Source organism: Colossoma macropomum, unplaced genomic scaffold, assembly GCF_904425465.1.
Source record: "Colossoma macropomum unplaced genomic scaffold, Colossoma_macropomum, whole genome shotgun sequence".
Taxonomy (NCBI): Eukaryota; Metazoa; Chordata; class Actinopteri; order Characiformes; family Serrasalmidae; genus Colossoma; species Colossoma macropomum.
Genome location: NW_023494784.1, coordinates 35327531 through 35348651, shown reverse-complemented (window position 1 = coordinate 35348651; position 21121 = coordinate 35327531). Strand labels below are relative to the sequence as shown.

The following is a 21121-nucleotide window of genomic DNA, read 5'->3' as shown; positions in this document are numbered from 1 at the left end:
TATTTATATACCATACAGAGGCAGGGTATGTGTGCCCAGACTGAATTTTCTGATTGTGTATCTCAGGACTGCCGCTGCTGGTTCAGAGGACGATAGCGCGAACCATCGTGCTACAGGAGAGCATTGGGAAGGGTCGTTTTGGAGAGGTGTGGAGAGGGAAGTGGCGGGGCGAGGACGTGGCTGTGAAGATTTTCTCCTCTCGAGACGAGCGCTCGTGGTTCCGCGAGGCCGAAATCTACCAGACCATCATGCTACGGCATGAGAACATCCTGGGATTCATCGCAGCTGATAATAAAGGTACTGACACTCATACCTTTAACCAAGATGGTGTTTTATCTTAAAATTTACCAGTTCATCCTGTACTGCTGTGATTGAAGTAAAGAGGTGGTGACTGCATATAGGCAGGACACGGTTAAATCCTTAAAACTGATAGGATTTTCCTCATGACAGTGCTAAGTTTCGTTTAGAGGGGTATAAAAACCCCCAGCATTGGGCTGTGGAGCAGTGGAACCGTGTTCTCTGGAGTGATGAAACTCCATCCAGTATCTTTGGGATGAGTTGGAGTGATCCAGAGCTGATCCAACGTCGGTACCTGACCTCACTATTGCTCTTGATGCTGAATGCAATCAAATGCTCACAGCAATGTTCCAACATCTAGTGTAAAGACTTCCCAGAAGAGTAGAGGCTTTTACTGCAGCAAAAGGGGGACAAACTCCCCATTAATACACAGAAGAAACATTGGATGAGCAGGTGCCATGAAAGCTTTTGTGTTCTCTTGGTCACTTGAGGACTCCTGAGGACAAGTTAGGCTGCCTGTTATCTAACTTATTTAAGTGATTTTGCTGCAGAGGACTCTTAATGAGAGAGATAAAATGTTAGAATGCACACAGGCTGCACTTCCTCAGAAGGGTTAGATAATCTGAGTAGAAAGTATGAACTATAACACAAATATTTACAAAAACCTGATATTGAACTAATATAATTCGTAATGCTTTTGGTCTGAGAAAAACATTATTTTTCTAATTTTATTAGATTTAATTTTAATGAAATGTATTTTTATTAGCAGGGGTGATTTAATGCACTAGCTTTGAGTACGGCTTCTGATTGGCCGATAATGAGATTCATTTATTCCCACTACCCAGATTGATAACAGGCCTACTCAATCAAGTGGGGAAAGAATATTTATTAAATTTGATTTGTTTTCTGTGAGTGCTGTCACTGTATTGTGTATTTCCTAGTTTAGGTTTTTAAGTTTGCTTTGTTGTTTTTCCTCATCTTTATGCATCTCACGTGTTTTGGTTTCATTTCAATCATGTCGTCTTCTTTGGGTTTTGTGTTTACCAAGTTGGCCTACCCAGTTTTTCACAGGCCTACCCAATGACGTATTCCTGCCTACGCCACTGGATCAAACGATACAATATAGCGTGTTGAGGACCTGTTTTGACGTGTTTTGGTAATGTTGATGGTTTAACAGAGTAAACTGTACCACACACTGCTGGAAAAGCATTGTGTGACAGATTGGATGGAGCACAGGTAGCACATATGAGCTCCAGTTGAAGTTTATCTCAAGTTAAGTGCAAATTTCAAACCTTGACTGACTATGACTTTTATTGGTTTGGTTCCGGGTCTAAGTTTGGTGAGGCTGAAACTGGTGTCCTATTTGCCATCTTCTTATTCAGATTTTCTGTTCCACCATTTAAGTGACAGACCTAAAGCTAATTTCAGCTTTGTTCAACTTTAGGTCACTGCCTGACGACTGCAGTGTGTGCACTTTCATTAAAAACAACGGTTTTAAAATTTTACACAATGTGTGTGTAACTAGAACCATAGGACCCCTGACCGCCTAGCCCCAGGGCCCACAAGCAGGTTAAAGCACTCCTGATTATTACCTCTTTCTGCAGACCGATATCAGTACAGTAAGTTTCACAAAAAATTAGCCTCAGCTATTGCTATTTTGCCTCTTTGGAAGCATGATGGGCTCTCTTTCTCACTCTCTCTCTCTCTAGATAATGGTTCGTGGACTCAGCTGTGGCTGGTGTCGGAGTATCATGAGCATGGCTCTCTGTTTGATTACCTGAACAGGTATACAGTGTCTGTGGATGGTATGATTGTTCTGGCGCTGTCAATCGCCAGCGGCCTGGCTCACCTACACATGGAGATCATCGGCACTCAAGGTAAGACAGCACTGCAGGTCACTGCTAAGTGTTGGGGGCGGGGGGGATTGCACCATTTCTACACCATTTAAACACAGCAGCTGCTCTTCACACTGTGTGAAAAATTCATGGTGAATGGACCAATAGAAATGCTCCAAAAGTGCTTGGAATAAAATCTCTTTACATTAACTTGCATTACAGCTAAAAAAAAGTTTTGCTTCTTACTGAAAAGTTACCATATTTCTTTGTTGTTTTGAACAGCGAAAGCTGAAACTTTATATTAAAGTAGAAACTTAGTTAAGATTAGCTGCAGTGTATAGTAAAGTGAGTTGTTACTTAGAATCTGGAATCAGACAGTTAAAAAAATGCTGTTACCACAAATAACAGCACGGATAAAACACTTCGAAACTAACTGCTGTATAATCCGTTATTATGGTGTTCAATAAACTAGGCACTAATTTTTTCTGTATGATTTATAAAACCATAAAAGTGTCAGACTATGTCCAAATATGAAAAATAAAAATAACCTTGGCGTATTGTTGTTACTGTCTGTATTCCAGTGCAGCGTAAATAGTTTCTCTAGTCACATTTGTGCATTCACTGTACCGCATTCTGACTAGCAAAATAGTCAACACAAATCAAATTGTGGGCTAAAGTTGAGTTGCTTTTTCTAAGGAATTGGAATTGAATCCGATCGTAAGGTCAGAGATTTACACCCCTGTTGAGTGTTCCACTCTCCTGTCAGCTAGCTGCGGTAAATCCACTTTAAAAATATGTCTTCCTCTTTGAATAACACTCCTCTATATCAGGCAGCCACTCGCTAGGGCTGCACTTATTCTAAAAGCCATGTCATTGTTCTGGAAAAAGAAGGCTGTATGTGGGCATTTTTACATTCTCTGCAGTTATGAAATCCACATAGGGATTGTGTTTTTATTACATTTTCAGAATTTATGAAAGTAAGTACATCTAATGATGGGCTACAGTGCAGCTGTAAAAGCTGCTCAAAATATGATTGACAGTGTCTGGCTGTGCAGGACTAGTCATTTATTTAGTGAAGCTGAAAGTGAAAATGTGCTCATTTGCACAGCATCCCTATTTCAGTTTTACTGTATGTAGGATCAGTGCTCACTGTGTGATTGTAGCTGTCTCTACTTTTGCTGTCACAAGCAAAATTTGATGAATAAAGCTGGGGCCTGTATATCACTGCCGAAGTCTCTCAGATGGGACAGGCTGCTACTGCAGAAGACTAGCCGTACTGGAAATGTGGTGCACTGGCAGTGTGGCATGGTGCAGTGGCCTGGATCTGTTCTTTTGATGCCACCCACAGTAGACTTAGTCATGTTGCATGTAGGTGAACCCATTAAACTCCACAATACTGTCTACAGAGCAGAACACAAATAAACCTGTCAGTCAGTCTTGGATTTCAAAAAAATCAGTCAGATAAATTCAGATGTTAAGTAGGCTACTCTCGGCTAAACTTAAAATGCTCTTCAGTATAAAGAAAAACAAAGTTCTTCAAAATGGCAACTTTACAGGAATGTTCTTTACATTTCATGATTGTTGCACAGAGATTATATTCCAAGCCAATTACTATTGACCCATTCTTCATGAAATTTTAACACGATGTAAAGGGGCGTGGGTGTGCTCGAATGATGTCAACAGTGTAAATTGGAAAAAATTGAGGTACTTTTTTTTTTGGACAGTGACAATATGTTGGCTGGAAGTTTGGCTCTTTCTTTTACTTTTGTCTTTGTATTTAGATCCAGACACAACTGCTATTAACTTTTAGTCTAAGTCGTCCAGATGGAACTATGTTACCAGACAGAACACTCATTGTGCATGTACAGTGGACAGTTGCTTTTGCCTGATTGATCAGTGCTGTGCAGCTGCCTTGTGTAATTTGCATAAAATTGAAGCCGACTCAAATTTTCTCACTGCACAGGGAGTCATTTTCGCACCACTCGCAGTTTTTGTGCAACTCTCTTCTGACAAAATTTCGGTTGACCAATTCATGTGCATTGGACACATACCGTAAGCCAGAGGTCTGCAACCCAAATGTTAAGAAGAGCCATTTTGTCCTTTCAACAAAAATCTATCCTCCTTGGAAGCCACAACGTTTTATGTCCATTTTGCCATCTTGGCTGTAAATATGTCTCAGTAAAAATAAAACCTGAACAAAAACACAGATTTACTTTGCTCTGCTTTAAGCTTTAGCTCAGCAGTTGCTGCTTTTCTCGCATCTCTGGCAGGAAACTTTTCCAGAAAAGTGGAACAGTTTCTCTCAGCATTCAACTCATTCGCCAGATTCTTATTCGAATTGTTCCGTTCCACCTTAAATGGTGCAGCAGTTACATTCTGGAAATGGCGACAAAAAAACTGACTACAGCTTCACGACTTTTTAGTGTGTCACAGTTTCTCGTTACAGATTAAACACCACAGTAAACCAACTAGAGTGCTTATAAATGCAAATGAGTCAATTCGTCTCAAATTATTGATGTTCGTCTTAAAAATAGGTAGGCGAGCATGTTGTCTGCGTGCCAACCTTCAGGGTCAAAGCTTGGTGATTTAGCAGATATAGGCTACATTAACTTCAGCGTTTAACACCATTTATTGTTAAACCTGTCTTCAACGATCAGCAGAGCTTAATTTAACTACAAAGGAGGATTATTTTATTTCTACCTAACAATGTAATTCTGCTGTGGAGCCACAACAGCGCGGTAAAAGAGCCACATGCTGCCGACCCCGGTCATAAGCCTTATTATTCATTAACTGCACAGACTTTGGTGCAAACTGGCTGAATTATTCTGAAGTTACAGAAGTGAGGAATAAAAGTTTGGACCTGCAGGTGGGTCTTGGCCACTTAGGGATGAACCCCTAAACTCTGAGGAAACTTTGAGGAATAACACATTTCAGTTTTTCTCACTCTCATAGCTGCACAGCTTATTTATTAGTTCCACAGTATTTACTACATAATTCATAGTGCACTGAAAAATAATGTGTTAAGTTTACAGAAGTCTACATCATTTACATGGGATAAACATATTACATCAACACAGTTTTGTCTTCCAGTTTACTTACTTTTGGTTATATATTTATTCATGTGGAAATTATGTAAAGACACAACACGCTTTTTTCAGTGTGGTAACTAAATATTCCATTCTTCACTTCTATAACTTAATAACTTGTTTGCAAAATGAGTTAATAATCTCTCTGCTTTCTATGTTTTCTGTGTAGTTACTGAATTCTAAACCTTAACAAGTCAATGCTCATGCAGTTTAACTCTTAAATCAGTGTGACCTGGTGGCCTCGGTGAAAAGACTGCATTTCCAAAACTGTGTCTAGTCCACTCTCAGGTCAGAAGTCTGCTCTGCATTTGGCTAGCTGAGGTAAATCCTCTTTAAGAACCTGTGTCAAAATAGATTTAGCTGCACTGCCTGATTACTTACCCTGCCTCCTAGTGGAGGTGACAAATCTCTTTAATTTGATGTTGTTGTTGTTGTTCACCTCTAAAGCTTTTTTTAGTAGTTCCTTCTCAGAATTTGTTGACATTGATTTCTTATAAATAAATGCAAAATAGTCTACAGTGTTGACAATTGTCTCTATAAGATTTTCTAATTTTGAACTAGTTGCTAAGTTACAGAAGTCTTCCCAGCAACATGTAGTTCTGAAATTAGTCCTGATAAGCTTAACAGATTGAGGCATTCCGCTGTAGTTCTTCATGCAAAGCTGCACAGGGCGAGAGTTTAAGACCACTGGTAAGACTTCACATTAAGGGTTGTATACTAATTATTAATTAAATGTTAGTCAGTCATTGATTATTATTGATATATTAGTTAACTATTTTGATATATTAGTTAACATTATTGATATTATTAGTTAACTGTTCATTAGGCATCAGTTGTTACTTAGTAACTGATTAAACACGTAGTCATTAGTAATTAAGTACACTCATAAACTCATTGTTTAGTCTGTCATTAGTTCCTAGTTTATTAACTCATTAACTGTGCAGGCTTGTGAGGTCGTGTGCAATATAACATCATCCAATTGTGCCTCCTAGCCGCTGCTAATTAACGATACTATTGGCATGGAAAAACTAAATAAAATAAATAAAAGAATAAAATAAAAACATCCGCATTTGCATTTTCAGCTCACATAAGAGAAAAGCACCACAAATACTGCCTGAAAGGTTGATATTAACCCACAGACTGAGGAGCCTTTCAGCTGAGATTTGTGACACCTTTCTCTACATAGTAACCCATTTCAGCACAGCAAGTAATGCAGTAATGCAGCAGAGAAGCCTGTTTAAACCAGAGAAAACTGCTCAGACACTGGCAAAGTTAGCTAAACTACCTTTGCTTTATCTTTGTTTGCGATGGTTTGAAAAAATCACGCTTTTAAAACTATAAATTGCTTATAAATTTTTATAGCTTTAATGGAACCACAGTCTCAGCCAGTTAACCAGTCATGCTTCACGAAGCTCTCACGTGTTGGAAGGCCACAGTACGGTTTTATCTGTTTAACAATCATGACCACAGTAAAAGAAAAGCGCTGCTTCATTCTGATTTACAGCTTTCTGAAGCCAGACAACATATCAGGAGCAATATATGACATAAACTATGCATTAAAAGAAAACCCATATTTCAAGACACATATGCTTTCCTCTTGTGTTAAAACCACTGATCTTCTGACGTTTAAGTGCTCTGACTAAATTAGCCATTGCAATTGATCCAAACTGTCTGCAGTTCCCAGTGCTATCGTCAATCGACTCAGGCATATTATTGTGCACTAGCTGCTGCTAATTGCACTGCCAATGAATAGATAAAGTGTGTTTACTCATCTAAAGCAGTAATATAAGCATAACTTGCTCATGCTTATGTGTTAGTGGTGTTAAGTATCTGTTCATTAATCTACTTGCCATATTTAGCTGCCTCATTATAATCATAGTTCAAAGCTGTGTTTACATTTTTACGTCCTGTTACATAACTATTAATTACTACTTAATATGTTCCCCTGATTACTGTGATGACCTTAACTACTAATTATGCTATGAATCATGGTTAACCTCTTCAACTCCTTGAGACCACTGGTGGTTCCAAAACGCACTTCGTCATATTCTTCATAACTTTCATATTTCATAAGCTACATTCAAAAGGTGGGTGTCATATGAGAGCTGTGACTGTCTTCTTTCCAGTCAAATAGATGGGTAATGCAATTTTAAACCCTTATAATTGAAGAAGCTGAACTTACAAGGTTTTTTTCCTACTGTAAGTCGACCCATTTTTCCACAATTCTGGGCTATAAACTATAAACAGATGGTGTCTCTTCAGTAACATACTCTGTAAAAATTTTTATAAAATAGTACAAAGAGTGTCTAAGATTTTTGGCTTTCAGCAGTAAATTGTAAGCATATAGCAATGTGTATGATCATATAACACATTTTCTGTTAATTTGAGGGGAGCCTTTTAAATAAATAAATAAATAAATAAATAAGAATTTACATTTATTTCATGCAGTTACTGAATAATTTGCCTTACGATTTGGTCATGTGAATTCAAATGGACAAACCAAAATATACCCTGGAGAATAAGAGGTTAAGGCATGACTAGTTATTGATATTTTATTGGTAGAGTATTTATCTCTACTTCTTTTTGTGCCTGCCTGAAGTAAAGTAGAAAATATGTATACATAATCAATTGTCTAAATGAATGATGATATATTTAGATCTGTACTTTGCGGCTGTTCATGTCTTACCATGTTGTCAGACCAGTGGAGATAAAGAAGGGTTTCAGTGTTACTGAACCAACCATCTCAGCGGCGATCCATTCTGTGAATTTGGCGAAGGCCCTTATAACTCATATAAATCTGCCACCAGAAGAGATTCAGTGCATGCATGTCCACGTTGGCCTCAGTGAAACTTATCCACATGCAGATTTGGAGCTTTTTGTGTGCCATCATGTTTTCTATCAATGTATAAAAGATGCACAAGGCGTTCTTTATTGTTGAATGTACTGTGATTTTTTTGCACAAGCTCATTCAGAGCACAGTTTGGATCGATAAGACCTTATTGTTGACTGGGTTTATTAGAGAAACAAATTTTCAGCTTTGTTAGCTCACATTCTTTGCATATCAAATAAACATAACAGCACTACGAAATTACTGGAGAACTGATTAAGCAGCAGAAATAGTCACTTTATCATGTTGGCCTTACCAGCTTAATTTAAGCAGTATGACGTCATAACCTTCATATATAATAGCACCACTTTCTGCGGGTATTCATTTTTATTACTAAGTGCCGTCACGTTGTTTCCAACTCCCAATGATCATATGGATAGTGTTGAATGTTCTGTCTTCTGTTTGGGTCTTCAGGCTCCTGAATAGTTGAATTAACCTATTATTTTGACTGTAATGTATGTGTATGTTTCAGGGAAGCCAGCAATCGCTCACAGAGATATGAAGTCCAAGAATATCCTGGTGAAGAAGAACGGCACGGCAGTGATCGCTGACCTAGGGTTGGCCGTCAAACACGACTCTACCACCAACACCATCGACATCCCAGTCAACCACAGAGTTGGCACCAAGAGGTCTGAGCCTTTCCTTTTCAGCAATGAAAGCTGTTAAAAGAATCAAGTGCTTTCAACATAGACTCTACTTGCAACAACACAACAACAAAATAATTATTTTCCTGTACTTAGAAAACACAGAAAATCAGCTAACCTGAAACTACAGCTGTTAAATACAGGTTTTAGGATGAGTCTGATATGAGAGAATGACTTACCCAGGCTATTCTTTTGAAGCTTTATTCAACACTGGAGCTCCGCAATAAAAAGTAATTCCAGGCTACTGTTGCTTTTCTAAGGTTTTCCTAAGGTTTTGTGGTATTCATGCTCACTCATTTAAACCTGTGAGGCTCTTCTGTGTTTGTAGAGCTGAATGGCAGTCGGGTAGCAGTGTTAGCTGGTTGTCTATCACTGTGTTACTATGTTGATAACATATTATGGTTGTGAAATTAACACACCTTAAGATATTTTCTGTGATAACACAGCAAATTACATTTACAAATGCATACTCGAGACATCCTGTGCATATACACTGCAAAACATGGCAAATGAAATTCTTTAATACTGGTTTTAATTTACTAACATTTACATTTTACATTTATATTTTACTTGCATGTACATTTTTTATTAAAAAAAACATTTATATGGCTGATAAAATGTAATTCTTTTTTATACGAAAATTTTCTGTAAATCAACAGCAACTGAGTAGCATTTCAGTTTTACAGTTATTATGTAGAAATAAAGGAGAGTACAGGTACATCACAGTAATCTTGTAAGCAGTATATTGTTGCTGTTTTACTGTTATTTACTGTTAATATGCTACAGTGAATTACTGTGAAAGTAATGCAATTAGTAGCCAGTAATTTGCTGTAATTGTACAGTGAATGTTTTTACAGTGGCGATTAATTAGAAGATCTTAATTTACAAATGCGTTTGAGTGAAGAAACTACATATCTATATCCTCTGCAAAACTAACAGAATTAAGCAGCTGCTCAGTGGCTTCTATTATTAGTGTGTTTTCTCGTTTCTACTTTCGGGGAAACATGTCAAATAACTGTAACTGACCTCACACTACAGACACAGCAGACAGAGACTGAGTTGAAATGTTTTCCTTTTTGAGGTAAAGTTTGGAAATTGTATTTAATTATTTTAATATCTACAAAAACTAGTTCAAATCATGGAGCAGATTATGTTTTGATGGATTCTAGGTTCGTAGAAACGAAGGTTCAGTGTTGCTTTATAACTATGAAAAGGAGCATGAGTTCCTTAACTAGAGATGCAGGATGATATCAGATCATATCGGTATCAGCAGATAATTGTTTAAAGTGGATCATTGTCTTCAGACAGACATTTGGATTTGACTGATATTTCAAACTGATATTCGATGATGTATTTATTGTTTTCCAGAAGAGTAGAAAGTTGTTCTGTAATGTAATCCAGGTAGATGTAGTGCCAATTTCTACATTTTATAAATGTTTTGTATTGGAAATGGCATCAGCATCGACAGATACGTACGTGAAAAATATTGACTGTCGACCTCAGGCCGCAATTCCCATGTCAGTGTATCCCTAACTCAAAGTATGCCAGATATTACTGCTAGAATAGCCCCACAATTTATATAGTAAACATGCATAAGTAGCATAATTTGTAAAGTTCATTGGCCATTGTGGAACTGAGTGGAAAGGCCTATGGCTCAGTGAGCCATAACACTGGCTATCAGCTCACCATTACTGAGTCATTCTGACCTGCTATTTTCAGCAGACCATATGCCCAGCCTCTGAATACAGGGATCAGTGTCCATTAGCTCTATTGAGTGTGTGTGTGTACATGTGTTTGTACATATGTGTGCTGATGTCCTTAGGCGTGTACTGCCCTTTCTCTGAACTCCGCACACCTGGTTTCCCTCTAACGGACAGATGGATCATTGCTTACTTTTTGGCATGAAAGCACATCTTAAACAGGGCTTAATGTACATGACTCAGAGGTGTGTATTTATGTGCCTTTGTGTGTGTGTGCGCGTGTGCAGGTATATGGCTCCTGAGATTCTGGATGACACCATTAACATGAACAGCTTTGAGTCGTTTAAGCGGGCGGATATCTACTCTCTGGGGCTGGTGTTCTGGGAGCTGGCCCGGAGGTGCTCTGTTAGAGGTAACAGCTTAATGAAAGAGCTGTTGAACTGCACTGTTGCTCCAAATGAATCCGACTGCTAGTGAACAACACAGTGAATCAGAGTGGATTGAATTAGGAAGGAAGTAGTTTTGTCCAGTGATAGCAAATAACTACATGGGCAAAAATAAGTGTTGCTACTTCCAAGCATTACTGCTCTTTGATACAATTGGCCTATACAGTTAACCTACCATGCTCTGCCAACAAATGCATTTTTTAGAGCTACTGTTGCTGGACAGGCTGGACAATTCAGACGAAACCCCATTCAGCGTAATTAAAAGTAGCGCAAACCTTGTTTTTGGTCAAAATATGTAATTTATGAGCATGCATTATAATTTAAAATTATTTTTATTTTGCGTTAGCATAGATCAGGTGTACAATTTTTTTTAGGCTAAGCCGATAGTTTACTGGCTTCAGCTTTCTTAACTAGCTAAGTCTCTGCTTGTTTCTCTCTGCCTCTGTCCTTAAGTAACTCAGCTTTATTGATATTGCTTGGTGAAACTATCATTTTGTGGCCATGCAAATACAGTAGATATGAATACAGTATAATAGCAGAATATATGGTGAGCCATGTAACTATGAAGATTAAAATATAACTGAACTCTAATCGAAATATTATTGAACACTGTTTTACTGGGGTCTTATGCGGTCTTACAACTGTGCATCAAATCCAATTCATTGTCAACCCTTTAAATGGCCAGGGCCCGTCAGCAGGCCTCAAGTTTTATTTCACACTTCTAACACCTAAGAATATCTCAGCCAGTTTGCATTGGAGTCCCTGTGGTTACAGAGTAATAAGTCTTAGTATGTAGGAAGCCTGGGATTGTAAGGGGTTAAGCTGTTTTGAATGCAGACAGCAAGGAGGAATATGACCACTTTCCTTACCTATAGACAACAATGTATACTCAGATAAATAGCAATGCTTAGACAGCTGAAGCCAGTGAACTTCCTGCTTAGCCTGTCAGTCGTCTATCTCTACAAAAAACCCTTTACAAAGGGTACAAAATAAATATCAGTTGAAAGTAGTAACACACACTAAATGTGGCGTTGTGTGCCACAGTTGACTTACCCATGCTCTTACATATTGCAAATGCATTCAGGTTCAACAAGAAATTGTGATAAAGTCTCATTTTTCATCAAAATATGTTAACCTGAGTGCTTTTAGAATGCAAAAAACACATTTGTGGGTGGAGCATTTTTCTTCCATTCTACCAAAGCTTGCCAACCTCCCAACAGTAACTACAAAAAAACACATTAGTGGGCGGATAATGGAAAGATCAGTTGCTATAAATCAGTGATTCCCAACCTTGGTCCTACAGTACTCTTGAATGGAACACTTGTAAATGGAGTAAATATCGATAAGTGCTACCCTTTTTTTGCATCTAAGACAGTTTTTAGCAGTAGAAAAAAATTATATCATGACATTAGAAATTACACATTGCAGTTAAAGTAGATTTGATATATTTCGGTGTTGTGGCATGACATGTGAGCCTCATTTCTATGCCCTCCCAGGGATTCATGAGGATTTCCAGCTGCCTTATTATGACCTGGTGCCTTCAGACCCATCGGTGGAGGAAATGAGGAGAGTGGTGTGTGATCTGAAACTGAGACCGAGCATCCCCAACCAGTGGCAGAGCTGCGAGGTGAGGGACTCTGTGTGTCAGGAGGGAACAATTTAAACATCACACAAAGCTAGAGTTATGGTTTAAATATAACACTGTAATGCCATAATGGAATGGCTGTGGCCAGAGCTCAAACATCTACACTGCTCAATGTGTACTTATTAAGGACATTCATCAGGAAAGTGTGGATCAAAATTAGTACCAAAGTTTAAATGCCTGCAAGATGCATATGGATTCGCAGTTGTGAAGCACACTGATGTGATATCCACATGCAATCGATGCAATTGAAAACCTGTTAGCATGCATGACGGCTTGAGTTACAACACTTTTGCAGATTAGTATCTAGTACTAATCTAGTATCTAGTGTTTAAAAAGGTGAAGCACTGAGCTTTCACTCACAGTTCACAGGCTTAATGTGTACCAGACCAGACTCAGCTTATCCAAATAATATTTTGTTATTTTTGTATTTTTTTCATAATCTATTTCAAACCTCTCCCTTTTTAATTTTTTTTTAGTGGTGATTCACCATTGAAAAGTGCCAACCTGGGCTCCCGAGTGGAGCAACCGTCTAAGCGTTGGCCCTATCATCAGGAGATCGCGAGTTCGATCCCTGGTGATGCTACAGCCATCCGTAGCTGGGAGTCCAAGAGAGCACAATTGGCCTCGCTCTCTCTGGGTGGGTGGGATGGCCCCTCCTTCTCCCCCCATCACTCAGCGCATCTGTTAGCTGACGTAACAGATCTGGCGGTTGGCTCTTTCCTCCGAGCGCGTTCAGCTGTCCAATGACGTTGCGTGAGCAGCAGTTCGAAAAGAAGCGGTGGCGCTTCACAAGTCTCGGAGGAAGCCTGTGTTAGCCTTCACCCTCCTAAAGTTGATAGTATTGTGTGATTGGGGGAGTCCTAACTAGCGGGTGGAATTGGAGAAGACTAAACTGCAGAGAAAATTGGGTAAAAAAAAGAAAAGTGCCAACCTAACCAAAATCTGGGTCTTGGAAACCAGAGTTTACAGCATATTAACGTACACCATCACCGCAGTGTATTTTTAAGGCCCAGCACAGTATTCTTACTCAAACTCTTAACCCAGTAGCAAGTCAGTAATTATCTGTACTCTTGTTTCAGCACAAATATACGTTGTGACCTATGAAGAAATATTTTTTGTACTGCTGCCTAACTACCTTTTTGGAATTACAATTTTATTTGGTGTTTTCTTAGACATCATATATAACACTAATTTACTACAACAAATCACAATCTACCTTATATTGCATGAGCTGTGAAATCAGCTGGCCATCCCTTATCAGTCTAATTGACCACTTTAAAATAAGACTACCCCATAAAGTGTTTGTGAATGGTTTAAAGTGAGTTTATTAATGGTTATTAATTAAGTCATAAACACCTTAACAATAATTAATAAACAGTTATAACACATTAATGAAGTGGGCAACAGTGAGTTGTTACATCTGATGAATATGAATATCTGATGAAGTTGACACATATAATGCTGAAAAAGTAAGATCTGAGCTTGCAGTATAGATGAATATTGGCTCACTATTTGACAAGCAAAAGGTATTACCTGTCATATTTATGTGTTATAACTGCTTATTAATGATTTCTAAGATGACCAAATTATAAACTATTCATAAACTAATTTTTAACGATTTATAAAGCCTTTATAAGGGTAGTCTTATTGTAAAGTGATATCAAAGTAAGTTAAGGTCATGATCTCTCTGCTCAGTTACAAATAAAAAGACCAAAAATGTCTTGAATTTCTCAGGGGTTTGTAGTGAATGTTTTTTTTTTTTAGATCTTTGGTGCTTTTTTGCTTGTACCAAGCTGCACCAACAAAAAATAAACATATTCAGGACAAACAAAACCCCAAACTATGCACCATGTTATATGTAGGACTTTTTAACAGTCATGTCTGTGTGTCCACAGGCACTGCGGGTGATGGGTAAAATCATGAGGGAGTGCTGGTATGCCAACTCTGCTGCTCGCCTTACTGCGCTGCGTGTCAAGAAAACCATCTCTCAGGTGACTGTCGTCAAGGATGGTAAAGAGTAGCTGAGCCACACACACACTCTATGTGCTCGAAGGCGCTGGTCTGATGACCTCTGAGTGACCCCTCCATCACTGATTAGGGGACCACATTCTAAAGACATTTCGGAATGCTCTGTCTGTGATGCCAAAGAACCCTAGTGTCTAGCAGTGAGGACCTCCACAGTGAAGTGATTAACTGCAATGGGATATTGAGCTGATCTGAGCAGATTTGGTCTCTGACTCTTTTCAACGATTGTGTAAAGGTGCAGGGGGTATGACTCCGCACTTGTGAACGAGCACTTTTTCAGTCATAGTCTGGCTGTTTTCCTAAACACTACCTCTTCCCCACTCCAGTTTAGCTCTCCTCAACATTTGCTCTTCTCTCTTCACTCCTCTTCACCTGTCATCGCCTCGTATCTCATTATCCTGCTCTCCTCTGTTTTCTTCTCCTCTCATCACTCCTCCAGTTGCTTTTTGTGTTGGCCCAGACTCTGCAGTACATTGCGAAGAAAGTTTTTTTTTTTATATAACATCCGTGGAAAATGTTGCATCATCAGCTAGTTTCCCATACAGATTAAGTCTAGTCTTGCACTAAATCATAATGCCAATGGTGACTTACCATTGAAAATCCTTATTAGTCCAGACTTAGGCCTAATCTGGGTCTGGGAAACTGGCCCTAAGAGGTTGGGGCATAATACTGTGCACCATTACTACAATATATTTCAATAACCTGACAACAAACAGGCCAAGTGCATTAGCCAACTAAACTCTGGCCCAATGTTATGAAAAAGAGACAGCTGGAGCTTTTTTGCTGCACTTGTGTATAGCCATGCTGTATCGTAAGCTAAGGAGAAGCTTGTTAGATATATTTTTAATGCATCTCTCTATTGAACATTTAGTCATTTCAGTGCAAAAAATAATTTCTTGGCAGGTGAAGACATCTTATATGTAGTCAGTATATGTAATATTTCTCATTATGAGATTGTTGTAAGCATATTATAACATTATTCTACTTATTTCTACATTTTTTACTTGTTTAGAGCCATTTTTTGCTGGTAAAGTGTCTAAAAATAAGTTGAATTGTCTTATAATTTTCACACGACAGTCTCAAATTTGTGAAATATTAGATACAACAGTTGTAAATAAGGCAATTTAATTTGCCAAGATATTTCTGCAGTCAAGGTGGACATTTTGCATGTGAATGTACTGTTTAGCTCATGCCATTGGCTGTAGCATTGTAATTTTCAGTGGTGTTGTCTCTGACCACAGCAGGCCTGGGTGTTGTTTGGTGGGTGGTGGGTGGCTTTCAAAAAGTACTTTCAGAAGAAGTGCTGCTCTGATTTCATGATAACATCCTGTTTTTTTCAATCTCTTAATACTGCTTAACTGTAAAAACACTGCTCCCTGCACCTTTCAGAATGCGAAGATGGACTGCTACCTCAAGTGTTTCTTTAAGTGCCAAATGCTTTGAGTTGCACATATGCTTGTGCCATAAATGTTGATATTATGCATATATACTGTATTCTGTATGTGTATGTGAATTATTATTGTTACTGAGCAAGACACTCATGAGTTTGCCTGATTGATTAGGAATCAGTCAGCCAGTCAATCAAATAATTAATTCATTGGCCAATCAACCAACCAACTAATTGAAATGCCGTTTATTACTAGCATCCTCTTCCTATTTTTGTAAAGCCCTTTTAAGCATACATAAAGGACCAAGATATCAGAATGTGTTTTATATATTCTTTGATACTGAAACATGTATTGCTTCTCAGTTTGATTTAAAACAGCTTTCTCCTGATTTGCTCAAGGAAATGAGATCTTTTAAGCAACGCTTTGAGCTTAGCACATGTTGTGCTTTCCTTAGCAAAAAATTATGTAGAGATGTGTTATTTTCTAGATGTATCAATTTCGGAACCCATCATTTCAGCACTATCACTTTCAGTTGCACTGCACAGAGATTTCCTTGTGCGAGCGTGACTTCCTGTAAGGCAATGTTATTTTTGAATGTGAAAAAAAGAAAAGAAAAAAAACGAACAGCTTTTGCTTTAAGAGACAGATGCACTGGACATACCCAGCAAGATATATATTCCTTTGTATCAAGTGCAATATCAAATACAAAAGCACAACTGCCATTTGACGTCTGAAGCCTTTTAAATGAGATTCTAAAGCTTAAGAATGCCAGTGTGGGGAAAAAAAAGAGAAATGTGAAAATGTCCTATGTGAATGCTCTTTATCTGTGTTTTCTTTGGAATGTCCTTGCATTGCACTACAGAGCAGCATCAAGCTGCCAAAGAAGCTTCAAAACTACTAATCTAAGAAAAAAGAAAAAAGAAAATCTAATATTATGAGCATAGAGTCCAAATCCTGGACCAAAATAGGCCTTTCTGTGGAGAATCTCATAAAACACATCACACAACAAGGCAAGAGAGAGAGAGAGAGTCTGTCTTGATATCAATTGCAAATTTTTAAAACTGCACATTGCAACTTATAGATCATACCTGAGCATCCAGCACTCATTGTCTTGTTGATGGTTGGCCCACAAGATTTGGGTAATCTGTTCTGTCTTGGGTAATTAAAGGAATTGTTCAGTTCTTGCTTGTTTAGTTTTGCACTAGAGCTGAGTTGGATGTAACTAACAAATAATGGGAGCTTATACCTCATTATATTAGCATTGTGCAAACAGAAATGCCCAAATCAGCACTCACTTGCCTTAAACCACAGTGGGATGTTAAGTAATCTCAAATAGACTTGCATTTCTGACACCTGTATGACAATATATACATATATATATATATATATATGAAGGTCTGGGGGATTGGCCATTGCTGTAGGTAATGTGAGTAAGATGCAGCATACTGCAAATCTGTGGTCTCACTATGGTTACTTTGAGTTTCAGCTCTCAGTTTAACCCTTAGAAGTGTATGGAGTTATCACTGTAGGTTTTTCAATGTTTCATTACATATGTATGCAATTAATTACACTTTTAACAACTGCCTGACAAAAATGTTTTCTCTTGCACACACCATAATAGTTTTTCATCAAATTCAAGTCATAATAGAAATTGAGAATTGTACTAATTCTTGCTTTTTTGCAATAGCAAAAACAATGACTTCTGTAGGTTAAAGCAAACAGATAATGTTACACTAACAAATTGTGCCAAATCATTTCATTATTGGGTAACACTTTATGGCAGTGTTCAAAAACCTACATGACACCTGCATAAGCCCTTCATGACAACTGACATAAACCTACAGAAACATTTCTAAATGCTTATTCCAATAGGTGTCATGTGCCATTCATACATTTAGCAACTTTGATATCAAGTTTGCGTAACATCTGTTTCAGGTGTTATTTTCATTATTTTGATATTAGGTCATGACACTTTCTGGGGTATAATGATGTAGACTTTGTAGCATAGTGTATATCACATTGTCATAATGCTGATAATATGACAGCTTACCATGTCAGGCTGGATAAAACAAGTCAGCATTTGCTGCAGCCCTTGGGGAAAGTGAGATTGCCATTTGTAAGATTTAAGCTGTCACATTATTAGCATTTTATTACAAAGCTACAAAGTTCATTGTTATGATATGTTATGTCATTTCACCCAATTAAGAGACGCTTATTAGTCCCACAACGGGTAAATTTCACCTCTGCAATTTAACTCATCCATTTATTAAAACACCTACATACACACTAGTGAAGACACACACTAGGGGGCAGTGAGCACAATTGCCCGAAGCAGTGGGCAGGCCTATCCGCAGCGCCTGGAGAGCAGTTGGGGTTCAGGTGCCTTGCTCAAGGGCACCTCAGTCACATAATGTCGGCTCAGAGGATCAAACCTTCCAGCCTTTATAAATGTTTAGATAGGTGTCATGTAGCTGTATGAGCACTGCCCTACAGTAAAGTGTTACAGATTATTAGTTTTCTGGACACTGATTGAGTACAGTAGCTTGGTGAGTTCTGTAGGTCAAAGATAGGCAAAACTTTGGAGACTGTTTTGCTCTAGGCCTATTTTGTTTAGGCCTAGTAGTCATTCACTGCTCTTCTACACTGTGCAGCAGTGTTTACTTTCAGATCAGAGAGACACTTAAGCAGCATTTGCATCACTTTGCTAGAGGTAGTGTTCTATAAGCATGGTTAACAGAGCATGGGTGTGCTGTCTGCAAATGGCATCCTCTGCTAGATGTCTGACATCCGCATGCAAATTCAATCCGAGGCAGAAAGACGTCATAATTCTACTTTTTTTGCCTGTTGGGTGGGGGAGAAGATGTCTAAATAGTTTTTTTTCTTGTGTCTCAGCCCTGAGGTAAAAGTATGTAAATGTCATATTTTGCTGTTCCGTTACATGTTCAGGATCTCTGACAGGCATCTGCCTGTAAGGCTGCTTGAAAATTGCAATGCTTGTGTGCGCGTGTTTAACTGTTTTACTCCTCTGAAATCGTCACTCATTCCAAAGAAAAGTCTGTACCATTGACCGTCGAGGCACGGGGCTTTGCTCATGTCGTGTGAGGCAGTTTTCGTTCCTCTCTGAGAATGTACTGTGACTCTCTTGCTTTATATGAGAGGACTTTGAGGGTGGAATTCATACTCCTTTTTATGTTTCGACTTCAAATCATGAGTGTCTTTTAGATCATGAGTGTCACATAGTATTGTATTGTACTGTACTGTCTGTACTGGACTATTTATTGTATTCATATATAAACTGTGAGACAATAAACTATTTTTCATGATACAGCTGCTTTTGTAGGTTGTCACATCTTTGATTCGTGACTTATCATGCATTGCAAACTCACAAAGTCAACTTCATGCATCTTATCTTTTGCACGTCTTTGCTCTTGTGTGACCTGAAGTGACCTGGAGTGATTAACTCTAAATCATCTCCACTGATGACTCAAACCTGGAGCTCTAACTGCACACAAAGTGCACGTCTGGTAGTTTCAGACGCTTTGACCGTTAAGAAACCAAGTCCGCTCTCATCTCTATTTAAGCAAGTCAGACCTAAGTGTGTGTGTGTGTGTGTGTGTGTGTGTGTGTGTGTGTGTGTGTGTGTGTTTTCTTCCCCTGTGGCCTTGTTGCTGAGTGTTGTATTGGAAAAGACGTTAAGCAGACAGGTTATCTGTGGTTTCATAACGGCATTTCCCTGAATTCTACAAAGAAGTTATCAATGGTAACAAATGCACAAACAGCAAATGAAAATTTTCTAAATGACTGTTCACACCACTTCATTCATCTCAGCACTATGAGAGACAGAAGCAGCCTTTGTAACAGTGAAATGCCTGTAGGCTGTTTGATTAAGAGGTTAGCATGGTAGAGTATCATGAGTAAAACTAGAGCTTTCACTTAAAAGTCACACTGGGGCAAACTGCCCACAAAACACAATGACTGGCCTCCATTGTGTTCCAGACTGACTGTATTAATTAATTGCAGTATGATGTCATTATTGGGGATCTTGGATGCTGGTAACTGCCTGTCTAGCAGATACTAAACTACGTTTTCCAAGCAGGATACTTTATGTACATCTCCTGCTGAATTGTCATGTTCATTAAATAGCCTGTAAATACAGCTAAACGCTCCTAATAGGTAGCCTGATTTCTATTAATCATTTCACTGAAAGCAGGGGTCACTTCAACTAACGCAGTGGGCTCATTAAGCAGTAACTGTTTACAGTAAGATTCCTTAATGAATGCAAATGTTCTTATTACTTTAACAGTAAGGTTAGGCTGGTCACAGTCATTACATAATCTCAATTATTTTCCACTGTTATTAGTTTTCACAATCATATGTTTACACTATAATTAACAGAATACTTTCAGAATTTTCATTTTATTGAGTCACGTCATGAATCTTATGAAAAACAACAAAAGTTTTAACTTCTAACTGGTCCTAAAACACCTTTAGAGGGCAGCTGTGAGTGATGTTTGTTTATTTGATGTTTTTTAATAGCACCTTTGGAGGGCAGTGGTGAGTAATGTTTGTTTATTTGAGTTCACGCTGTTCCTGTAGTCAGTTGGAGCTACTAAGTATTAGCAGCTATTAAACAAGATTTGACCACTTTGGGATTGCACTTAAGTAGTTGCATACAATTAATAAAAAAGAAATTCTTAATTGCAATAATTTATATGCCAATTAATTTGTCAGCTAAAATCTCATGATCGTGACAGGCCTATCTACAGTAGTTCTTCATTCATTAGCGAAGAGCAGGGCACAGCCTAATCAGCCCATTGCTGGCTTTTTTATCTAGTTAAACAGATTCAAGTAAAACATTCTTTTGGTCTCCTTCACATATTCCCAAACCAATATGATCTGCATTTTTTTCATCATAAGTGTTGTTAATCACTGACCGGTGTATATAATTCTGTCTGTGGTAATGTAAACAGCTCACATTCAGACTTAGCCAGGCTAAAGTACAGCCTCCACATGACAAGGTTAGTTTTACATTTAAGCCTCCCAAAGTACACTGTGGCATATGAAAATCCCCCCCATATAAAATCAAAACAAAAATTTTAAATCATGTATCTAATGTGATATCTAATATCTAATATCTAATTTATTCACTATTAAATGACTATAGATGC

At 38.2% G+C, this 21121-nt stretch overlaps 1 protein-coding gene across 1 annotated transcript in view; it reads left to right on the top strand.

The window, feature by feature from the left end:
* The window catches only part of LOC118807903 (activin receptor type-1C), a 42884-nt gene extending 23604 nt beyond the window's left edge, over nucleotides 1-19280 (top strand). The window contains exons 4-9 of the mRNA XM_036570089.1: nucleotides 67-297; nucleotides 2007-2174; nucleotides 8578-8734; nucleotides 10737-10861; nucleotides 12392-12522; nucleotides 14436-19280. Coding sequence (XP_036425982.1) covers nucleotides 67-297; nucleotides 2007-2174; nucleotides 8578-8734; nucleotides 10737-10861; nucleotides 12392-12522; nucleotides 14436-14561 — 938 coding nt within the window. The 3' untranslated portion in view covers nucleotides 14562-19280. The remainder of the gene's footprint in view (nucleotides 1-66; nucleotides 298-2006; nucleotides 2175-8577; nucleotides 8735-10736; nucleotides 10862-12391; nucleotides 12523-14435) is intronic.
* The last annotated feature ends 1841 nt before the right edge of the window (nucleotides 19281-21121 follow it).